General features: G+C 58.7%; 1 protein-coding gene across 21 annotated transcripts in view; it reads left to right on the plus strand.

Moving 5' to 3' along the window:
* Positions 1–22,543, plus strand: part of MICAL3 (microtubule associated monooxygenase, calponin and LIM domain containing 3) — a 156,130-nt gene that overhangs the window by 110,966 nt on the left and 22,621 nt on the right. For 16 of the 21 annotated variants that reach the window (XM_006071401.4, XM_044940888.2, XM_044940889.2 and 13 more), the window contains 6 exons: positions 709–797; positions 1,500–1,587; positions 13,589–13,784; positions 15,758–15,996; positions 18,969–19,106; positions 20,000–20,062. In XM_006071401.4, coding sequence (XP_006071463.4) covers positions 709–797; positions 1,500–1,587; positions 13,589–13,784; positions 15,758–15,996; positions 18,969–19,106; positions 20,000–20,062 — 813 coding nt within the window. The remainder of the gene's footprint in view (positions 1–708; positions 798–1,499; positions 1,588–13,588; positions 13,785–15,757; positions 15,997–18,968; positions 19,107–19,999; positions 20,063–22,543) is intronic. The other 5 variants (XM_006071406.4, XM_044940897.2, XM_025282908.3 and 2 more) reach the window with 4 other exon arrangements.

A 22,543-nucleotide genomic window follows, 5' to 3' on the forward strand; every position in this document is an offset into this window, starting at 1 on the left:
ACATGTTATGCAGCAGGACACACGTGTTATGCAGCGGGACACACGTGTTATGCAGCGGGACACACGTTATGCAGCGGGACACAATGTTACGCCAGGACCCAGGCAGCCCAGGTGGGCACAGCTGAGCACTGGGAAACACTGCCGGACCCTGAGGGTGCCGTGTGCACGCTGATGCTCTTTATTAGGCTTAATTCTGTTTTGTTCTAGTCACAGTCGATTGTAGGATTTTTTGGTTTGTTTTGCATTGTCTTTAATGCTGATCTGACCCACTAAGGATCTGAGCTGCAATCTGACCAGCGCCAAGTCGCACTTGGTTGCCAGAGGGCTGCAGCAGAGCTAATGTTCAGTGCTGCCCCATCCGTGGCAGCCTTCATGCCTCCAGCACTTGTGTTCACTCTCGGTTCCCCCAGAAATGCTCCTCTAGCTCTTCATGTGACCACATCTTTGTTCTGCACACACAGCCACTTTGTTTGCTGGCCCTGCTGTACAGGCTGCAGTCTCTGCTCTGGGCCCTGATTGGGTGATGGCTCCGTGGCCTCCACACATCCGGGCACAGGGAAGAGGAGGGCCTGGCCTCCCTGGACGAGAACCCTGGCCTGGGCAAGGTCGGGCTGGGGCGATGGGGACGCGTGTGCCAAGACCAGCAGTCAAGTCCGGCATTTCAGAGACTTGCTCACTACCTCTTCCCCTGCTCCCTGATGCCTGCAGGTAAATTCTACTGCAAGCCACACTACTGTTACCGGCTGTCTGGCCCTGCACAGAGGAAGAGACCGGCAGGGGCGCCTCTTTCTGGAAAGGTAACGGGGCTGGGCTGCAGGGGTGGGGGCACCAGGTGACTGTCCAGTGCGGTGGCAGCTCAGGCATGGCCAACAGGCCCTGAGTGACCACTGAGAAGCCCTTCCTGTGAGTGGGAGGGTATGAGAAGTGGTCTTGGTCTGATTTGGGAAGGGGCAGCATGTCAGGACTCATTGAATGTTGGGTTTCACTATGGAAGTGTTCTTGCCAGCACCTGAGCTACGTTGGGAAGAGCGTGTCCACCCCTCCCTTCTGTTTGTTCTGTATAAAAAAAGCCTTTTGCCTTGAAAGTTGCACCTTTCCTGAGAGGAGAACGCTGGAAAAGGATTTGGCTCGAAATAAATGTTCTGCAGCCAACTCCTTTAACTTTGTTTATTCTAGGGACCACTCATCTAAGAACTTTATTTTAAAAGACTGAGCATAGTCAGCTCCCTGCTTGTCTTTTCAAGTGAGCTTGGTATCCTCTCAGATGGGGTGTCCCTGTGTATGTCGGCAGCTGACCATTGCTTCCTGGAGGGCCTCTGGGATGGCAGAGAGCCCATGGGAAGGGGTACCAGGCACCTCTGGACCGTGACTCCTGCGACCCCCGTGATATGTATCCTGGCACGTCTCTGGGTTGCCTGGTGACAACAGCCAGCCGACCACAGCCAGGTGTCACTGTCTCTTGAGACGTGGTGCCTCACTCAGTCATCTTCCTCTCCTAGGAGGCCCGGGGACCCCTGCAGGACAGCCCCGCCGCGGACGCCAGCGGACGGCCCAGCACCAGTGCCAGCCCTGCTGAGAGAAGCCCAGGTAGCCTCACTTCCTTGTTTGGCTGGGTGGCGCGTCACTCGCTCGGCCTCTGCGACAAGGCCAAGGGGATGAGCCAGCACCTCCAGTGCAGCATTTCATCGATTGGGCATCAGGCGGCCCAGAACCCTCCGGACTCCTTTTTCATGTGCCAGCTGCTTGCGTTCGGAGTCCCCTTTCTCTATGGGCTGTCGGAGGTGCTGGTGCAGATCCGAGGGGAGTTTCACTGGCCCACTGTGAGTCAGTAGGGCACCATCAGGTCAGCGGCATCGCCCACACTTCGTGCCGTCTGTTCCAAGTCTCAGAGTTTTATTGCCGGGCCCTGGGACCTGCCCACATCCATCAGACACCTGGGGGCCAAGCCCAGGCCTGTCCAGAGAAGAGGAGTTCAGAACTGGCTACTTTTAGCACTGACCCACGTGACGAGCCAGGGCAGCAGGGCCTTCCTGTAGTCCCTCGTGGTGGGCTCCTCAGGCCAAGCGTGGAACTGTGAGAAGGTCCCAGGGTTTGCACACAGGCCCACCTGCACTGGATCTCCTCTGTCCCCTTCGCTGCCCTGGTGTCTGGGGCAGCTGCTGCTGTTCTCCCCACACCCGTGACCGCTGAAGGAGAGGCCCTGGCTGGTTCCATTTTAACGTCTTCCTGCATCAGGAGGCGAGTGCCACCACCGCCACTTCTGAAAATACTTTTATTCTGATCTCGGAAGGCAGGAAGAGAAGGGCTCACGGAACCAGCTTTGTTGTGAAGAATAGTGTTTTTTTCCTTAAAGCCACTTCTCCCTCCTCTCTGCCAAAGCAGCCTGTGTGGTGTGTCCACAGTCCCACAGATGCGGGTGGTCCTGGGGACCTGTGCAGCCCCACCTGGTCACAGGCCAGCTCACTGCAGCTGGCGGGAGAGGAAGTCATCAGGGCCCTGCTCTCACCTGTCACAGGTGTCGTCCCGTCCACAGAAATCACCCTGTGGAAAGGACAGGTTATCGGCTAGATGGAGAGGAGTTGGGCATAGGATTCCCAAAGGGAGGAGGAACAGGGTGGTCCTCTTGGTCCTCAGATGGGAGGCTGGTAGTGCTGCTCCTCTGACCGCGCTTCAGAACTGCCTGAGCCCCAGGGGCGGGACGTAAGAGAGCTCAGCTCTGCTGCTGCGTGTGGCTCTCTCTGATCCGGGCAAGTCTGCAGGTGCCCTGGAGGTTGGACCAACATTTTATAGCCATGTTTAAGCCACGAAGGACTTGCTACCCCTTAAACCTCTTATAATCCATCTTTCTCATGAGGTGCTGAGGGCCCGAGTTGGGGAGGGGCTGGCAGAGACGCGGACGTGTGCCTTTGAGCAGGTGAGCACCACCTGGGGCTCAGCACACAGCCAGGGCGCTCAGGCTCTTGTGAACATCTGCAGAGGAGTGAAGCCAGCGGAGGTCAGGCCGTTCCTGGTCACGCACCTGATCTGGTTCAGTTTGCTGTCTGACTGTCTGCTTTGGAAGCGTGGTAGGCTTTAGGATTTTAGGAGCTGTGAAGAGAAAAGGGTTCCGTAGAGAAGAGGAACCTTCTCTGAAGCAGGGATAGAAGATGAGAGCTGGGCATGTGACTGAATCAAAGGCTTGTGGGCCCTCTTGATTTTGAGGGAGACGCACCTCTCCCAGCACGCGGGTTCAGGATGTGAGCCCTGGTTGGCGGTACCCTGTGGGCAGCAGTGAGCCAGTGCCCAGAGCACTGGGGTCCAGTGGGTAGCTGTCTTTGGAGACCTGGGCTTTCAGAAAGACAGCTCTGAGTGTGGACACGCCCCAAGACACCAGCACTTCCCCTCCACAGGAGAGGAGCAGGACATGGTTGCCCGTTACACGTGGCATGACATTGATTTCTTCTGCTCCTTTAATAGAAAAAATCCCAAACTAAAGTTTTGGTTAACTGGAACCTTGATTTGAAAAGATTCAGAAAAATTCAGGTGTTGGAGGGCTTCAGAATGTGTGCTGTGGACGGCAGTTGTCAGGCCAGGTCCTGGCACGTGCCCTGGGCTTCACTCTGAGCAGGAGTGAGTGGTGTGTGGAGCGTGGCTCACACTCGGGTCCCCGTTCCCCGGGAGGTGGGGCCAGGGGAGCCGTGACGGGTCGGCTGTTGTGCATCTGCCCTCTTTAGTCTGGGGCGTTTCCCTCCTTTCCCTTGTGTTCGCCTCTTCCACCACAATTACTGCTGTTGCCAAAAATACAAACACAGCCCGTGAGTTAGAACCTAGTCCAACGTCCTCTGTCTCTGGCAGCCAGGCTGCTGCCTGCTTTAACATCTTCGTATGTGATGTGCTTTTGATGTAGAAACCCTCTTTTCTGTTCTCAGTCTGTAACTAGTTTGTCTCAAGCTTCTTACACTGGCTGCTGCAGGTTCGTGGGCCTGGCACAGGTTTCCTTACCCTGGCCTCAGATCACCTGCCCATAGGAAACATTCGGAGAACAGGTAGAGAAAGAAAGAAAACCCCAGATGGTACGTTTTCCCCTTGAATACAAGACCCTCAGTTGCGGGTTTTGAGGCCCTTTCTTCATCCAGAGGACTCCCCTTTACACCTCGTATGGTGGGGAACCAGAACTGAAGTGTACAGGTGGGGGTCATGGTGATCAGAAACGCTGTCCTTCCAGTCCCTGCGACAGACATGGGACGGGAGGAAGGCTTCGTTGTCTGTCATGTTACGGAAAGATGATCTTAACACACAAGGCTGTCTGGCTGGGCGCTGCCTGCCCCCATCCCTAGACAGGCCTGCGTGGCACCCGGGTTCGTGGTGGGCCTGCCGAGTGGGCACTGGGAGACCAGGTGTTGCTGCACCAGCAGGGACGGTCGTATGGCAGGGCGCCTCCGACCTATCCTGGGTTCCTGCCATCAGGAGGGGGTTATTACCAGATCTCCCACTGCTTCCCAAGTCTGCTTCCATTTCTGGAAAACCTGTTAGTGAGGCAGAGACTTCTGCATCCAGCTTCCCTGCCCAGTCCCGAGAGTCATAGCAAATGGTGATGTATGCACGTTTACATATATACACCCACGTGCTTGTACTGCTTTAGCTTCATGTGTATAAGTACACGTTTACATATTGTGCCCTGAGTAATAATCACAATCCTAGTGGAGCTGTTTCTAAAGCTTCTCTTTCCTTAATTCTGGTTTACCTGGGGACCTAGCCTATCTTAGTGTTCCGGTCGGGGTTTGGAGGGAGCAGAGAAGCCAGGCTCCTGGTGGAGGTGGAGACTGTAGGGTGAGTGTCTCAGAAAGCAAGCAGAGCATACTTCCAGCACCAGAGACCAGGGGCACAGGGCTCTCTTTCAGGGGCACTGAGGACCGCTTCGCTTCCAAGGCATGTCTGACTCCCTGGGCCTGTTACTGCAGCTTCCTGCTGTCTCTTGGTGTTTAGTGTGTCTGTAGACAGTGGAATCCCATAGTCTCTCCTGACAGTGGCCTCAGCGTGGCCTTGAAGGCCTGACCAGTGAGTTAAGGGGTTCCACACCCCACTTTTCCTGAGCCGTTAAGCAGCAGTGGGTCTCCAGGCATGGTACGGAGGCCAGAGCTGTGTCAGGGATGCCCGCCTTTCTACCTCCGGCCTGCCTTCTGTGAAGCTCCATGCTTGCCTTTAATCTCTGCTGTTGTGAGTTTTGGTGTGTTTCTTTGTGAGCTGTTTTTATTTAATTGTGTAACTTTGTTTTTTCCGTGAAACTTTGTTTTCTGTGAAACTAAGGTGTTGTGCTTCTAATTTTTTTTTTTTTAAACAAATGTTACCGTTCTTATTTAAGAGAATAAATTCCAAACAATCTTCAGGTTTCTGAGTATTTCTTTTCCTCCCCTTTCTCCTGATTGGAGGGTGGGAAGGGCCCACTCAGGCAGGTCTCAGGAATAGGCTTGACAACGCTGTGCCTCAGGACGCTCACTCTGGGGCCAGGTCGGGGGAGAGTGTAGGTATATTAAAAGGGCATTTATACCTGAAGTAAAAGGTTCCTGTCAATGGAAAGGCCCCTGTTCTGGGGGTGGGGGAGCATGGTGGAAGACATTTGCTTGCTTCGTGGAGGAAGATGCCACCTGTGTCCCCCATCCAGTCAGCCTGCATGAGGGCCCTGGGGGACAGGCAGGTGAGGAACAGAAACTCCCCCCAAGCCAGTGTCTGCTGGGGCCCCAGGCCGGTGTCCTCCTCCTGACGAGCCGGTGCGAGGCCCAGGAGCACGTAGGCACCTCTCCTCTGCTTGAGGCTCTCAGGCGACAGGGATGGTCCAGGTCTGTCCTCCCGACTCTTTCTTTCTGTGACATGGACCCTGAGCCAGGGGACCGGTTCTGCCTGACCGCTGGAGCCTGGAGGGCTGAGCCTCCAAGATCCTGTCACATTTGCTGTGACCTTGGCGGTGCAGCCCGTGGAGCTGGGCTCAGCCAGTGTGGGTGCTGAATCGGGCCCCGAGAGGGCACCGCAGTGGGGCGAGGGGCACTGAGCACCCCATCTGCACAGCTGTGCTCTAGGAGACGGGTCTGGTGCGAAGGGCCTCTCCCCTCCACCTTGGGTGCCTGCACAGCTGCAGCACCTTGCTGGGTCCAGAATTATTCTTGCTCTTTCTCAGAAATCAGTCAGTCAGGTCCATCCTGGCCTCTGCAAAAGACTGGGAGAAAAAGAGTGGGTGAAGACCCTGGAGAATTCCCTTTGGGTCTCAGTTTCTTCCCGAAACTTCTTGAAACCCAGCCTCCCCTGACTGGTCCATTCTCCGGGAGGGCTGTTGTGTGCAGACGGGGACATGGGACAGACCCTGGGTTTCACCCTGCCCTTGAGGAACACACTGGAGACAAGCCCGCACACGGCCTTTCTGGGGTGTCTGACTTGCACAGGGCTTTGGGAACACTCGCACCTAGACCCCAGGCGCTTTTGTAGAGCTCTGCGACTTCCCCGAGACCCCCAAACCAGGGCTCACCCGGCACCTCAAGGGCCAGCCCTGCACCCAGCGAGTGCGGTGCAGGAGACCATCCCAAGGACCTGCAGGGATGACGGCGTGGCGCTGGGTCTTGCCTCCTGCTCCACAGGTCCTCTGGGGTAAGGGTGGGGGCAAGGCTTTGCTCCAAGAAAGACAGTGATTGAGAGGGCAAGTCTCCCCCTCTCCCACCCACCCACCCCCTAACGCAAGCCAGGCAAACTTGATCTCACCCTTGATGATGTCCACAGGTGAGGTCAGAGCGCCCCCATCACTCACAGACACCTGTTGTTGGTGCAAAGGGCAGTTTGGGGATGCCTTCCGGGGCTGCTGGGCTGTGCGGGTGATGACCAGGATCTCTGTTACCTCTTGCGTGTCCTCCACCTCTCTCTCTGTCCTCGCCTGCTCACTGTGGACTGTACGTTGACCGCATGAGCCTGTCCGTGGTGTGTGCCTTGTGTTGCTCTTCTGTGCTTGTGTAAGGTATCAGGGTTATTTCCACCATGCCACTGATGTTTCACACTGTCCTCGCCTGGAACTGTGGCTCTTTGGTAGTTGTTTTGTGTTAAGGGGCCCCGGTCTCCAGAAGAGCTCGGGCCCTCCGCTCAGGGACCTGCTTCTCTTGAGTTCCTGCACCTGGGGTCCCGGTGTGCCTGGGCCTCCATCACAGCCAACTCCCTGAGAAAACTTGGCCCCACCAGGGGCCCTGTAGACCCAGGCTGCCAGGCGAGGCCCGGGGCGCCAGGAGGACCTGGGCCTCAGACACGTGACAGCATCGGGGCTGTTTCCATGCAGAGGCCCAAATAAGCGTGTGTCATTCAGCTCTCGTGTTCTTCCACGGTGGTCAACCCGCACATCCTTGGAGGTGAGTTCCCGAGAGGGCGACCCTCCTGGGACTAGGTGGCTTCTCAGAGGCCCTGAAAGTGTGAGTAGGGACCTGAGGGCAAAGAGCCTGAGACCCCGAAGGGGAACACTACGGCTGAGGTGGTCCCAGTACGGCTACAGCAGCCTGTTTACTCTTGTGTCCCTGTTTTCTAGAACCGAGTCAGGATCTAGAAGAATCTCCAGGTAGGAGAGACCCGTTGTGAAATTTCTCTCCCAGCATTTGCCATCAACAGACTTCTCTGGGTCAGTAGAGTCTTCCTTTAAAAAAGAAGGTTTTACCCTTGGTTCGGTCTCCCATAGGTCACTCTGCACCGGCTCCCTGCCTGTCTTCAGTGAGGCAGAACTTTCTTGGGGGCCTCAGTACTGCTGGAGGCCCAGCCCCAGGGGGAGCGGGTGCAGGTGTGGGCAGCCGGCCCCAGCGGGGGCTGGAGCCCTGGAGCCGCAGGGCTCGGCGGCTGCCGCGAGCTGATGGCCGTGCTCCCAGCGGCTGCAGACACCACGCCAAGGGCTGTGATGTTTACAGCCAGGATGGCCCACGTCTGCCCTGGAGTCCCCATCAAATAAAAACAGAGTGAAGCATGGCGTGTCAGGCTTCCCCAGTGACTGTACTGGTCAGCCTGCTGTTGGAGCTGGTATCACAGAAACTCAGAGCACAATTCAGGAGGACTTGTAATGTTGATACAGCAGGCATGCAGCACTTCCGTGTGCCAGGCGCTGTCCAGACACAGCACTCCCCTGTTGCTGCGAGGAAGGCAGCATTTTGCAGACTGGATCGAGGCCACGTAACCGACCCAGGCAGAGCCGGTGGAGTCTGCACCCAGGACGCAGCGCCACCTCGGCACTGCCCTGGCCTCCAGCCTCAGCTGGTCTGCTGGGGAGAGGGAAGAGCTGCGTGTCGGCTCCGCAGAGATGACTCGTTAAAAGACATTCCTGAGCACCCTCTGTCATCCGTGAGTGTGTGTTTGGTTATTCCCAGGAAATACATGTTTAGCTTTTTAGCAGTGACCCCCACTCTCTGGCTGGGGATGTGCCTTTGCAAAGAGAGTGTATTCGAGAGCCAAGGGCATTCATCCCGGGTGTGTGCAGGGGGTGGCCAGAAGAGACCAGGCAGGAGAGCAGTGGCGTTGAGCCAGCTCCTCCTGTTTTCTCCGTATCGGCTCTCTTTGATGAATTCTAATGAAACCAAGCCTGAAGTCATGTCAGTGAGAATAGACCTGGACAGCCTCTCCCCATCGCCCTCCGTGGAGACTCTCCTGCCTGTCAGTCCCAAAAAAACAGGCTTGTGTTCAGGGGGATGATCAATGCTGCTCCCTGAGCCCCGGTTTCTTCTCAAGGGTGGTGGAGCTGATACACTGCTTTACAGTTCTCAGCAGTGGCCCAGCCTGGCCCTGGGTGGGGTTGGCTGAAGGAGAGGGAGAAACGGGGTCTGCCTGATTCTGTACTGACAGTTGGAGCAGAATCATCAGGACAGGAAACACTGACCTCCTTACCTATCTTGAGTTTGGGCCCCTCCGGACTCCACTCACATCAAATGACCCTGAAACCCGGCTGAGCAGGGAGCGTGCATCATTGCCATCTGAGCTCTGTCGTGTCGGGTCAGCTCGGGTTGGCACACGAGCACTCAGAGGCCTGAGCATATTGGGCCCAGCTGCAGGCAGGCGTGCTGCGACGGGCCTTGCAAGCCCGCAGAGGATGTTTTGGGAATTGGAAAAATGAAGAGAGCTGGGCACATGGTAAATGAAGCAGTGTTTTTCCACATCGTGTCTCCAAGTCTGGTTTTCTCCCTGGGCTAGTGAGTGGACCTCCTGATGTACCTGTGGGCTTCTGTTCCCCAGGCCCCACGCTGGAGGGCCAGGCGGGTCTGTGGGCAGCCCTTCCGTAGACGGTAGGGATGGACAGTTCCTGTGAGCCGGGCCATACCGGAGGACTGGGAAGGGTGGGGTGCTGTGCCCAGCGTGTGGGCTTGTGCGCCTGGTGTGGCCCTTCCCAGGGGTGGGAGGGCTCCACGCACTGCCCTCTGGGATCAGGATGCTTCAACCTGAGCAGCAGAGGGGAATGTCTGAGCTCACTGCTCCGTCCTAATGACCTTGCCTGTTGGGCTGCGGTCCAGCATCTGGTCGGCAGCTGGCCCCTTGGGCACGAGGTTGGAGACAGTCTCTTGTGACTTCCAGGCAGTGCTCCGGGCTCGGTGCTGTTGATGTTTGGGTAGATACTTCTGTGCTGCGTGTTTTCGGCTGTTTGTAGAATCCATGGATGTCAGGACCCCTTCCCAGGTTGTGATGTTGCCAGACGACCCCAAAAGAGAAGGTCATCTGGTTGACAACCACCGTTGTAGCCTAGAGTCAGAAGTGAGCACAGGGTGCATGCGTGAAATCAGCTTCCACAAGGTCGTTCCCTGTGGGAGACCAGGCGGAGGGCGTGTGAGAACCAAGGCAGTGACGCGGGGTCTCCACCCGGGCAGGCTGTTAGCCCACCACCCCGTGTGCGAGCAGGCGTCCTTGCAGGCGCTGCAGACACTGTCAGATGTTGAGGACACCTTCTGGAACAGAGGTCCAGAGGTCTTTCATGACCCGCAGCAGACCGCCCTGCACCCTGGAACACGGTCATCAAAGAACAGAGCCGGGCTAGGGAACACGTGCAGAGAAGACGCTGACTCGGGCTCCAGCCCTGCAGCCTGTCACCCTACCGTCTCTGGTTGATGGTCTCTCTGAGGTTCAGCTTTTCCATCTAATGAAGTTAGAAAACGTGGACAAAAGGTTCCCTGATCCCCTTACCTCACAAGGCTGTTGTCAGGAGCAAATAAGCTAGAACACATGGAAGCTGGTTGATCTGACAGGATTTGGGGACTATCAGCCATGATTGTTGGCGGGGCTTCCAGAAAATGCTGGGGTCATCAGAGTAAGCGTGAGTTTGGGTTGTTTCTGCTGACTGGACGATGCATCCTGCAGGGTGAGGACCGCACGGCCCACTGGGCTGTGTTCCCAGACGGCAGAGGTTTGGAGAAACAGAACAGTGAGAAGGGCTTGCTTGTCTGGGCCTGGGAGCTGGCCGGCACAGCACGTTAAGTCCCTGCAGGGCTTGGCTAAATTTGGCCTTGCTTTTTTCTCAGCCTGCATGGATAGGCTGTGAGGTCACCTGCTGACTCTGTGACCACCAGAGGCTCTTCACCATAGCAACGAAAGGAAAGCAGTCACAGATGGAGTTTAGTGAAGCTGAATTTCAGCACCCACGTGAGAGTCAGAGGAACAGCAGGGTCACAGCTTCTCAGGAATGGGGCTTGGGCTGCACTCACGGGGCCTGGGGGTAGTCTGGCTCCACCCATAGCCCGTGCCCCAGGGCCTTCTGTGCTGCCTCCTGGCCCCTGCAGGATGGAGTCCGCACTAGATGGTGCCTCGTGGTGCCCAGCTGGCTGCTGGGAAGGGCTTTGTGCTTGCTCCCGTCAGCCTCACAGGGCCCCTGACCAGTCTCCAGGCTGGTCTCAGGGACGGTGGGCAGACGAGAGCCCGTGTTTCCAACGGTAGCGGTGGGCCTGCTGCTGGAACTTGGCTCATTTCCAGAAACACATCTTGGGCTACCTGGGGGGAGGGAGATGTTGTCTTCAACAGGAGCCTGCTGCAGAGCAGAGGGCCTTTTGTGGAAGGTGGGGGTGGGGGTGGGCAGGTTTGTCCCTGTGATGGCTGGATTACGGGCAGTTTCTTAAAAAATGTGCCCAGGGGCACAGACAACTGGAAGTGCTCCGCATCAGAGGGTGCTCCCCTCCCCGAGTCCCCATCCCTGTTTGAGGTGTTCTCAGAGGGTACTTGGCGTGATAAAGATGCACTTGAGCCCTGGGGGCCTGCAGAGGGTGCCCAAGGCAGGGGGAGGAGAGAGGCCTGGGCTGGGCTGACCTGTGGGGCCATCCTTCTCTTTACCTGCTGCGTATGTGATTAGCCGCACGATTGGCTTGGTGGACAGATCGCTTCCCTTGGATAGATTGCTTCCCTTGGACAGATCACAGGGGCTTTCCTGTTTTGTGGGTGGCCCCTGTGACACCCGCGTGTGCACAGGTGTGTGGAGGTGGGTGGCCAGGTGGGGAGGCAAGAGTTTCAGCTAGAGCTCGGTTGTCAGGGACTAAAGAGCACCAGCCAGCCCCAGTGCGCTCGTCACAGCTGCAGCTTCCCACAGGCTGACGCAGCAGGCGGTTGGGCCAGGCCAAGGTTCCCCTGTGAGGTGTTCCAGCACAGGAAAGACGTGTTAGCTAGAGAGCTACACGGAGCCCTGGGATGGTCTTTTAGTGGAGACCAGGGTATGTGCCTTAGAGAGAGTGACATGTGCCAGGATTCCCACGTGCCTGAAAATCACCCATGGGAGATGCAATAATAGCAGCAAAAGGAATTTAACTAGAAGACTTAACATGAAAGCAAAAGTTCCCTGGGATCCTGCAGCCAGGGCACATAGGCCTGTGGTGTGGACGAGTCCCTCGGCCTTCCGGAAAGGACTCCCTGGGCTGCAGGCTGTCCCCTCCCACCGGGTGGGTCTCCTGGGACCGCTCTGATTCATCCCTGTCGCGTTTCCCCTGCTCAGTCCCTCTGTTGCTGCTGACTCCTGGCAGTTCAGTGTCTCCCCCTTGCAGCCACACATTGTTTTCTCTGTGCCTCACGTAAGCATACGGTCACCCCAGATGGACAGGTAGACAGTTGGTCTGTGAGGAGCGGTTATCAATCCTGTCCTTCAATCTTTCCTCGAGTTCTGAGCTTCTCTGGAAGACCACCTGTCCTCCGAGACTGGCAGTGTGACTTCACCAGCCAAACCCAGTGTCATTCTGTAGAGCCTGGGGTGTCACAGAAGCTGGGCGCCTGCCCTGGCAGGGTGCGAGCCCCATGGCCTGCCTGCCTCCACCTGGGGTCCCTTTGCTGTGCTCTCCCTTGGCTTTCTGTGTGCAGTAACTGCTATTTGCAGTCCAGGGCAAATGGATACAGGAGACCCGTACAACTCGGCAGTGAAAAGGTTGCTGGACCTCAAGACGTATCCCCTAGCTCCCGTGTGGAGTGCTGCCGTGTGCATGGTGAACATAGTAGAGGAGGGCAGTGTACACGGGCACAGGGACGGCCCCTGTGCACATGCACGCGTGTGTGTGTGTGTGTGTGTGTGTGAGAATATAATCCCCTTCACATGCACAGTAACCCTGGGCATGGGGCTGTCCTCGTTGAGGATCAGGAAATGCACTCTCCGTGTCGTATGATTTTCCTAAGGTCTTTCAGCCAGTCGCTGGCGGGGTCCAGTGTCTCGGTGGGTCTGTGTGACTCTGCGTCCACACGCAGCGTCTTGTCACAGTGGGCACAGGCAAGAGTGGTCGGGGCGCCTCTTTTGCCCAAGCGTGGGGTCACAGGGTGTGTCAGGGCGTGTGAGGACGGGGATGTGGGTGGAGGGGGCGTGGCGACAACATCGGACATCTGAGCCCTTCAGAGTCCACATGCCCAGTGCAGTCCTCAGAGCTCTTCACAGAGGAATGCTAGAATTTAGAAAGCACTGCCGTGGGCCTCCCAGAGAAGCAGCCAACCCAGGCAAGGTTGTTAGTGATCTTCAGACCGTGCACGCAGGGGTGCTGGGAACAGGCAGTCCAGGGTGTCCACACATAACTGCACAAATATGCTTATTAATTCCAAAGGGGAAAGGTCCCTCTACAACACAGAGCTGACAAGCACCAGCTCAACCAAGCTGTCCAGCTGGCATCACCAGGAATGAGGGGGCCTGACTGTTCTGTGTGGGTGCGGTCGCCCATGCGGGGGGGCCCCACGGAACAAAGAGCCTTTACCATGAATCTCAACATGAGACAGACAAATGCGCGGTCACACCACAGCACCGCTTCCCTGGACCCCCCCATAGACCAGCCAGATGCAGCGCTCGAACCTCAGCGGGATCCTGGACCAAGGGGTGGGGGCAGTGGGAGGACTCTCCCCTCGACAGGCTGCTTTCCCTCAGGTCCGGCCTGGCCTCTCCCCCCAGCCAGTGTCCACTGCTCCCCAGGCTTTCCTGCAGGGCAGATAGGGGGTCTTCTGCATGCCCCCACGCACACCAGCCTCCTCTGGGCTCTGCGGGCCCCAGCCTTGTTGACCAGTGTGGTGTCCAGCTCCCCAGCTTTGCAGGACGGCTGCCCCTCCTTCCAGGGGAATGCTCCTTCCGTCATCCCCATCGCTGACCCTAGCACTTTGCTTCTTGCTTGTCGTGCAGGCCCAAGCGTGAATGGCCTGGAGGAGCCGAGCGTCGCCAAGAGACTGCGGGGCACCCCGGAGAGGATTGAGCTGGAGAACTACCGGCTGTCGGTGCGGCAGGCGGAGGGGCTGGAGGAGGTGCCCGAGGAGACGCAGGCCGAGCACAACCTGAGCAGCGTGCTGGACACGGGCACGGAGGAGGACGCGGCCAGCAGGTCAGCCTCTGGGGACTGCTGCCTGCGGGGGGTGCCGCGGAGCCCTGGGTCTGCGTGCTGGCTGTGACCCTTGACAGGCAGGTTGTGTGGCCTCCCTGTCTGTCTCCTCGTCTGATGTGCTGTGAGGAGTCTGGCCAGGCTTGAAGGGCTGCTCCAAGGGCCCATGGACCGTGAGGCCTGGGAGGAAATGTCTGTCTCCCCTCTGGCCTTCACAGAGGCAGGGGGTGGGCTTGCCTGCTTCTCGTCTCTGGAAGCACGTGGCGAGACCGCTCAGAAAGGGACTGAGAGCCTGTAGCTTGTGGCGAAAGGTGAGGCTTGACCTTCTGGTTTTTTATGCCGTGTGCATCCCTTGCTCTTCTTCACGGTCCTTGAGCTGCTGCAGCTTCGAGTAGAACCTCATCATGCTGGCCACCCTCGTGACATGGCCCAGGGATGTGCTGCCCTGAGCTCCCCCCGACCCCTACAGAGAACTGCAGCCCACGACTGGGGTCCCAGTGCGCTCGGCTCGAAGGAAGGGCAGCCTGGCCTCCGCTCTCCCACCTGAAGTTGTATAAATTGACCTGAGGTTAGGGATGAGCACAGGGGGCATTCTTACCCTGATTTCCTGTTTTGGAAGATGTTAAATGACAAGCACGGGGTTGCTCAGTGTTGTTAGTTAATAAGAAAGTAAACAAATGAAGTCACGGTGATAAGGCAGAAACCGTAGCTCAGTTAACACTGAAAGCTAATCAGACTCCAGAGGGCACGCGTTCTGTGGTCCACAGTCTTAGTTGCCTTCTGGAAACTGCCTCGCACCGACCCTAGCCCACTTCAGTTATCGCCACCCTGTCTAGTCCTGGTGTTTGCATCTTGTCTCCCTTGAGACTTAGGATCTTTTCTGTGGCAGGTTAGTGTTAATGCCCTGGGAAGGGCATCGTGAGCAGAAGACACTTGGTTAGTTTTAGTGGCATGAATGAATGAACGCATGAATGGAGGAGGATTCACCTGATTGAGCTGAGCAGTGAGGACCTGCTCTTTTCTTCCTGATCTACTAACTAAACTTCAGTAGGTGCTCAGAAGCATTTGCTGAATGACAGACTGACTGTAAATGGGTAAAACAAGCTAGTGGATGGCTGGAGGACCCACAAGTAGCACAGGCGTGGTGAAGTCAAGTACATCTCCCACTCCACAGCTCACCCGACAACCAAGTGTTCACACCCCCTTCCCAGCGTGGACAGGGCTGTCGTGGCAGAGCCATTTGCCCCGTGAGGGGTTAGGGGAACACAGCCCAGGAGACCACCCTCGCTTCTGACCCAGCGGAAGTGACAGTTGCCCCCATCACCCTTGGGTGGGGTGTAATTTTCTATAAAGACGATGATACAGAACCCTCTCAGGGGCTGTGCTCACAGCTGTGCTCAGGCAGAGCCACTCTCCTGGTGCTGACATGCGGCGATACCCTCGGAGCCTCCGGGTTCACGTTCCCTCTCGGGGGTAGTTGTGGTTGAGCCCAGGCTCCAGGTCAGCTGACGCTGTGTGACTCAAAGCCTTTGCCCCAAACTGCATTCTAGACTCTCCACCCTGACCGGAGGCCGCAGGAAGTCAGACTTCCCCCGTCAGGCGGGGCACTGAGGGCTTAGGGTCTCCCTCCCAGACACAGGCAGCTGGGCTGGGCCCTTGGAGTGAGGTGGGGCGCGCTTATCCCTGGGAGCGGGCACCCGGGCCCGGCCCTCGGAGCAAGGTGGGGCGTGCTTATCCCTGGGAGCGGGCGCCTGGGCCCTCGAGCAGTGACTGCCTCTTGCAGGGCGGGGAGGCTTGCACAGGCAGCCCGAGTGCCCTTCTTGCCCTCTGCTTCCCCTTCTGTCCCCCGTGCGCTGGCCCCTGAGGCGTCCTCTGTCCCATCCTGCCCAGCAGTGGGCCGCTGCCTTTCCAGCTCCTCTGCCTGTGCCCCTGGCCTCCAGACGTCCCCTCACTGGATTCTCTGGTCGTTTCCACAGCAGTTCGGAGTCAGAGATGGAGGAAGAGGAGCCTCCGCTGCCCACCTCGGACCTGGGCGGTGTACCCTGGAAGGAGGCTGTGAGGATCCATGCGCTCCTGAGAGGGAAGAGTGAAGAGGAGCTGGAGGCCTCCAGAAGCTTCGGGGCCGGGGAGGAGGACGAGGAAGACGAGGAGGACGAGGAGGAGGAGGAGGAAGACGAGGAGGACGAGGAGGAGGATGAGGACGAGTCTAGTGAAGGTCAGTGGACGCCCTCTCCTCCTGACCCTGACGTCAGACCACAGTGTGGGGGTGGGTTTCTGTGGCTGGGGACCCATGACGGATGCCTCTCTCGCAGGCCTTGGGGGACCCATGACGGGCCGTCAGGTAAAGCTGGACGTGGAGGTGGGCAAGGGCATCCTGAAGCTCAGGTCACTGGTCTTCCTTTCCTGTTCCAGCCGAGGGAACTTAGCTTTCTGGGGTGCCCTGGTCCTGGGTGTCGGGGGCTTCAGAGCATCGAGGAGAGGGCCCCCGGGCAGGCTCACTCATGGGGTGTGGGGACGTTCTGGGAGTCGTGTCCTGGCGGGTCGGTCGGGCTGGCTCTGAGATGCCTCGTCGGGCCCTCGAGGTATTGGTCCCATCCCGTCGGCTGTGTGTGTGAGCCCGAGTGGTGACAAGGAGCTCAGAGGACCATTCCCCCATGCCGGCTTGCCCCGGGTCTGGAGTGGTGAGCAGGGGCCAGGCAGGCAGAGACCAGAGCCCCTGGGGACTCGTGTCTCTTAGGGTTGTGCTCTCTCTCCAGGCACGTGGACAAGGCACGAGGGTGTGACTCCTTGGCCTGGAGCCTGGCCCCCAGGGCTGGCCCTCTATGGCTCTGGGACCTCTGCCCCGCGTGGAGGTCCCTGTGCTCAGCGGCCAGTCCCAGCCCGGGGACTGCAACTCAGTGAGGGCCGGGCGCTGGCCAGGCACAGTGCCAGTTCCTGGGGTCCTTGGAGCGCTGTGTGTCCCCTAGCCGGTGACCCATGATAGATGAGGCAGGGCTTCCATGGGCATGTGGGCACCCCTTTGGCCCAGGTCCTCCTGCAGACCTCCCTCCCTCCCACCCGGAGGCCAGGGCGGGGCTCCAGGGTGTCCTTTGGGGCCTGAACACCCCGTCATGTGAGAAGTTGGGGGAAGCAGCATCCGGGGTTCCTTCAGCTGCCAGCCTGCCTGCAGAGCTGATGGCCTGGGGTCAGTCCACGGGGACTGCGAGGGCACAGCCTCCCTGGAAGGTCCCTTGGTGGCTTGTAGCCCAGACACAGCTGAGGGTCAGGGTGCGTTCCCTCTTCCCTCCTGAGACCTAACTTCCTGGATGTGGAAGTAGGGCCGGGCTTTAGCTGGAGGAACCGGGGGTGACGCTTCTCTCTGTCCTCCTCCTGTCTGCCCCCACGGTGCTCCTGCAGAAGGAGAGTACTGGCCCTGGGACAGAGAAGGCTTGCAAGGCCAGCTCCTACAGGGGGATGAGGACCTGAGTGCAGGTGAAGGTACCCCTGCTGCCTCCGCCCTGCCCCCAGGAGCAGGTCCCACGTGAGAAGGGGGCTTTCCTAGAGTGCAGTGGTAGGAGAGGCAGCCGCCCCAGGCCCTCCCGACTGACCCCTCTTGCCCCTTGTACGCCTGCTGCCTGTCCTCCATCCAGTTAAGACTCTGCTCCTGCTTTGATGTGAGCTGCTCACCTCACATCACAGAGTGCCAGAAGCCCTCCCCATGCCCAGGCAGTGTGTCCCCAGGCCCCCCTGCTTGGTGGGACCCGGGCAGCTCCAGGGAGAAGCCTTACTGTCTTTCTCTGCTCGCCTGGAAGCTGGAGGAGGGGCCTGCATCTCCTCTTGGACTTGTTGTCCTGGTCCGGAGATGCAGCCCGTCCAGCTCCGCCAGGGACCCTCAACCCCTGAGAAAGCCCTTAGCAGCCAGTGGCTCCCAGGAGAGACCATGCCAGCCCGGCCCAGCGCCCCTGCCCACATCTGGTGGCCTTGTCGGTGGCCTCTGCCCCAAGCACTCTTCCTGTTGCTTGAAAGTTAGGAGGTCGTGGTTCTTGTGGTGAAGCCAGATTGCCCTGGTAGACTGCGGAGAGGCCTTCAGATCAGATGCTGCTGAAAAGCCACCCTCCCTCTTGTGGTCCCTCTCCCCCACGTTGCTGGCTGTCCCCTGTTTTGACCCCAGCGTATGGTGTGGTCCTAGTACTGACAATGCAGAGCCCGCAGGGTGGGCATGCATGCGTGTTCCTTGGACGCCAGCAGCAGGATTCTCACCTGGCTGAGGAGCTGGTTCTGGTGTCCAGGGGGGACCAGTGGGCCCCTAGAGGAGAATCAAGGGAAAGGGCTTTGACTACAGAAAAGGCACAGAGGGATTGAATTCTTGCTCCTGTGAGCTCCCTGAGCTGTGGTGGTCTGCAGGACAAACCCCACCTGCCTTCTCCCTGGCTGCAGCCCCTCTGAGTCCACCCCTGCCACAGCCCAGCATAGAAGGGGCAGAAGATGACTGAGAGTCCCAACAGAGTCATGTCGTGCCTGTGTGAGCTGCTGGTTCCTGCAGGATGGCCCGGCCTGTCCATATCTCTGTCCACGCGGCAAGTGGCAGTGGGCACGGGCTTGGTGGCCTTGGAGCCACATGTGTGAGAGGCTGGCCTTGCAAAGGCCAGTCGTGACCTGCGCTTGGGTCCCTTAGAGGCAGTTGAGGTGGTAAGAGCGGCAGAGAGGAAGGGGCTCTGCACTGGCCGGGGAGTAACACTCTTCATGGATGACAGTTAGGCTCCAAGGGGCGGGGTCTCACTGAACGAGTAGGAGTCACGTATGTGTGCGTGTGTGTGTGTGTGTGCGTGTGCATGTGGGTGCACTGTGGCTCCAAGGGACAGAGTCACACTGAACGAGAAGTCGGGTATGTGTGCGTGTGCGCGTGCACTGAGGCTGCAAGGGGTGGGATCACACTAAACCAGGCGGTGACACTGACAGGAGGTGTGTGTGTGTGTGTGTGTGTGTGTGTGTGCGTGCGCGCGCACGTGTGCACTGATTCGATTTTGCCTGCTTCTGCTTCACACTGATCCTGGCAAATATGGTGACTTTTCCTCTGTTTTCTGTCCTGTGGTGTCTGCTTCCTCCATCCCTGGACTGTTGACATTCCCCTGTCTTCCTTCCTTCCTTCCTCCCTCCTGTCCTCTCTCCCTCCCTCGCCTTCTCCTCCCCTGGAACCTGGTCCCCTAGTCGGGAGCCCGAGGAGGCTGCAGCAGCTGCTGAACCCGGCCGACCCCCTGGAGATCCAGGCCGATGTGCACTGGACGCATATCCGTGAGAGCCAGGAGGAGCGAGCGGCACTGGCGCCCGAGTCCCCCCTTCCCGGAGGTAACTGCTCGGGGTGCAGGGCCCCGGGCGCCTCCACCCTCTTCCCCTTGGGCTGCAGAGTACTCTCCTGTAGGGCAAGGCTGCCTGGCTCCACGCAAGTAAGAGCCAGCGAGGCGTGTCTGCTTCCTGGGCTCTCGTCAGTGGGGGGAGAGGGGGTTCTCCTCTGACTGGAAACAGTGGGGTGAACTTCACCTTGGAAGAACTGAGAATCTGCTGCCTTTGCCCTGTGTCACTAGGTAGGGCTCCTCTTTGTCCACTTGTGGAAACGTCCTCGCTCTTCATCATGCTGTGTGTCTGGGTGTGAGTGTGCGTGGACAGAACGGGGTCAAGGGACCATATCTCGGACTAAAATGAAGTCTTAAGAAGACATTTGTGTCAGGGAGGCCTCTGAAGCAGCGTCATTTCCAGCTCTGGGTTTTAGGGGAGGCACTCTGCATCCCACAAGAGGATGACAATGACCCTTGTTCTGGCTTCTTTTAAGGAACAAAAGGAAAACCTAGAGAGCGTTGGGGGCATCCTTATCCATGCCCCAACCTCGGCGTGCCCACCTCGGTGTCTTCCCCTCTGTCTCTTGCCCTTTTGTTTCTGTGTTTGCATTCAGTGCCCACAGGGACCAATGTCTTTAACCATTTTTGCAGCCACGTAAACACCCAGGAGCTCTTTGAGAGCCGAGAGAGAGCCTGCTGCCTGGGGATGCCAGCTGGACTCAAGCTGCATCATCCCCCACCCCCCCACCCTGTTCTCTCCTCGCCCAGCACACAGGGCACCGAGGGCCTTGAGCTGTTGGCCTCGTCTGTCTCTCCTTCATTGTAGACTCCAGGAGGACCTCACTGTCCTCACCAGGAACACTTACTCCCGTGTAACTGTGTATTTGTTGTCTGTTTTAAATTCAGTGCCCGGCCTCCCCTCCGTCCGCCGCGCAGCAGTACAGGCCTGGCTGGAGTCGGTCTCCGGAGGTAGTCTGGTGATATTTGTTCTCTGCCCACTCACCGTAACCCTCTCTCGGCAGCCCTGCTGGTACCTTAACACGGGACTCCAGTCCTGCCGCTGGTGCATGCGCGGCAGAGGGTGGGGGCACGTGCATGCCTCACTCAGGCCGCCCGCCCTTGCATGGACCAGACACACACCCCACGCCCTCCTGGGAGGACCCAAGGGGAGAGAGCAGGAGTGCAGGCGGCAGGGAAGACAGACACCACTGTTAGTAGAGATCAGCGAAGGCTGAAGCCGAAGGACCGTGTGTAGCACTCAGGTTTCACGTCTGTGAAAGCGAGGAGGCTGGAGGAACCACGAACAGGAGCATCATGGCAGGAGGCAGTCAGTACTGGTGGGGGGATTCAGCTGGAGGCGCGGGACAGGCTGGGTCTGCAGGCTGAGGTGCGGGGCTCTCTGAGCACTTGGGCCACAAGGGAGCCGCAAGGCTTCACTTGTCCTCAGTGAACTGCTCTGGGGGCGTTTCTCAGCCAGGGGCTCTGGTATCCAGGAAGGTCATGGCACTCCATCGTCTGAAGGTCCTGGCCTCAGCTGTGAGGTGCAGAAGGGCCAGGGCACCGCTGTTGGGTGGGCAGGACAGGAGCCCTAGGCTGCCCCACCAGCCGCCCGGTATCCTCAGCTCATGCGTCAGGAGCCACGAAGCCGTAGGGAGGGCTGCTGGTCACCCCCCTAGTTAGTTTTGTTCCCAGGATGGTTGGACAAGTCTGAGGTGTCGGGACGTCCCAGCAGCCACGGACTAGACCAGAGCTGAGTGTGTCGGCGACGCCCGCTTCCGCGTGTGCCTGCTTCTATCCCGCTCCGTCCTGCCCTGGACTAACCCTCAGTTCCTCCCTCAGAATGTCTCTCTTTCAGCGCTGCTGCGGCCACGTTGAAGCTTCTCGCTGTGTTTTGATATGTGTGACACTCGTTCCTTTCAGGGTACCGCTGAGGACCGTAGATGACTCCCCATCCCGCGTCTAGGGCACAGGCGTGTGTCTGAGTAGGAGAAGCCTGGGGGCTGTGGGGCCAGGACTGGGATGGGCAGCTCTAGTGCGCTGTGCCCAGAACCCCGGCTGGCTGGGGTCCGCGTCACGCTTGCTTCCAGCAAACATGTGAACTTAACCTCTTGATGCCCGGCCGCTCACAGACGGATTCGAGCACACGTGTGGGCTTGGGGGCGGGGGGCGCCCTCTGTGGGGCGGGCCCGGGTTCTGTCCCCGTCAGATCCTCTCTGAAAGGGAGCCCTGCAGCGGCCAGCTCGCTGTCCCACAGGCAGCGTGGGGTGGGAGGGTTGCTTGCCTTGGGAGCCCTTCCCCTCGTGTTGGGTGAGTGCCCAGCTGCACTGTGAGCACTTGGACGTCTCAGTCAGCGGGAGTAACCGAGAGGCCTCCCCAGGGTTTTCCCAGCAATGCCAGCATCACAGGACAGTGTTCAGGCCCCACCAGCTCTGTGGCTGCTCAGAAGGAGCGGTGTGGGGCTCCTCACCCACTCCAGATGGATCTTTCTAGCACTCTGTGGAGTGGGTGTATGTCATCACCTTGTTCTAATAAGCTGAGTGCATGGAAGAGGTGGTGAGAACAGCTCACGGCGGAATGAAGTGTTTACAACACCAGGGCCCCCGGGTCACGAGCTGCAGGCCCAGCTCCTAGAGGTGCCCACCTCCAGTGGCCGTCACGGCTGTCTCTTGTCCCTGGCTTCCTTTTGCTCTGACCCCATGGCTGCTCTTGGTCACTGCTGGTCACTACATTCTGGCCGCGGGGGATGCAGCTTCGAGAGGCTGGGCTGCTGGTCCCTGCGGGTCGTGGTCCCATGACCTGGCCTCAGGTTTCTGCAGGGCTGGACCCTCGGGCCCAGGTACGTGCAGGTCAAAGGGCAGCCACTCTCCTGAAAGGAGACCCTGAAAAGAGCCTCCAGGCACCTCGGCAAGAGGGAAGTAGGTCCTGGAAGCATAGGCACTCCCAGCCTGGCATCCTGGACAGCTTCCCGCTGGCCATCTCTTGCTCAGCGGCTGGCCGTCTCTTGCCCAGATGCTGGTCTGAATGCTTTGTGTGCAGGGGTGAGGACCGGTGTGAGTGTGTGAGTGTGGGCTGCTTCCTTGGGAGAAATCACACTTTGTCTCATCCTGTGGCACGGAGGGGCTGGTCTTGGGTCCAGAAAGGACTTTTACATGTCCCTCCCCACTCTCCCGTGTGCTGAAAGAGACGTGTCTGAATTCTCCCAGCGAGGCTACAGCCCTGCCCAGCCATCAGAGCCCTACACACAGCTCTGATCCAGGCTGAGTGGTGCAGCTGAGAACAGACCCCCCCCCCCTCGCTGCCTGGACTTGGTCCCCTCCCTGAGAGGCAGGGCTGGCCACGGCCCCTCATCCTGTTCCTCGAGGGTCTAGTGGTCGGCGCAGGTCCTGGCTGCCACGTGTGCTGGGCACCTGCTGACCTGGGCCTGAGAAGCAGCGTTCTCCCCCTGCCTCC

The sequence above is a fragment of the Bubalus bubalis genome, chromosome 4 (assembly GCF_019923935.1).
Source record: "Bubalus bubalis isolate 160015118507 breed Murrah chromosome 4, NDDB_SH_1, whole genome shotgun sequence".
NCBI classification, from domain to species: Eukaryota; Metazoa; Chordata; class Mammalia; order Artiodactyla; family Bovidae; genus Bubalus; species Bubalus bubalis.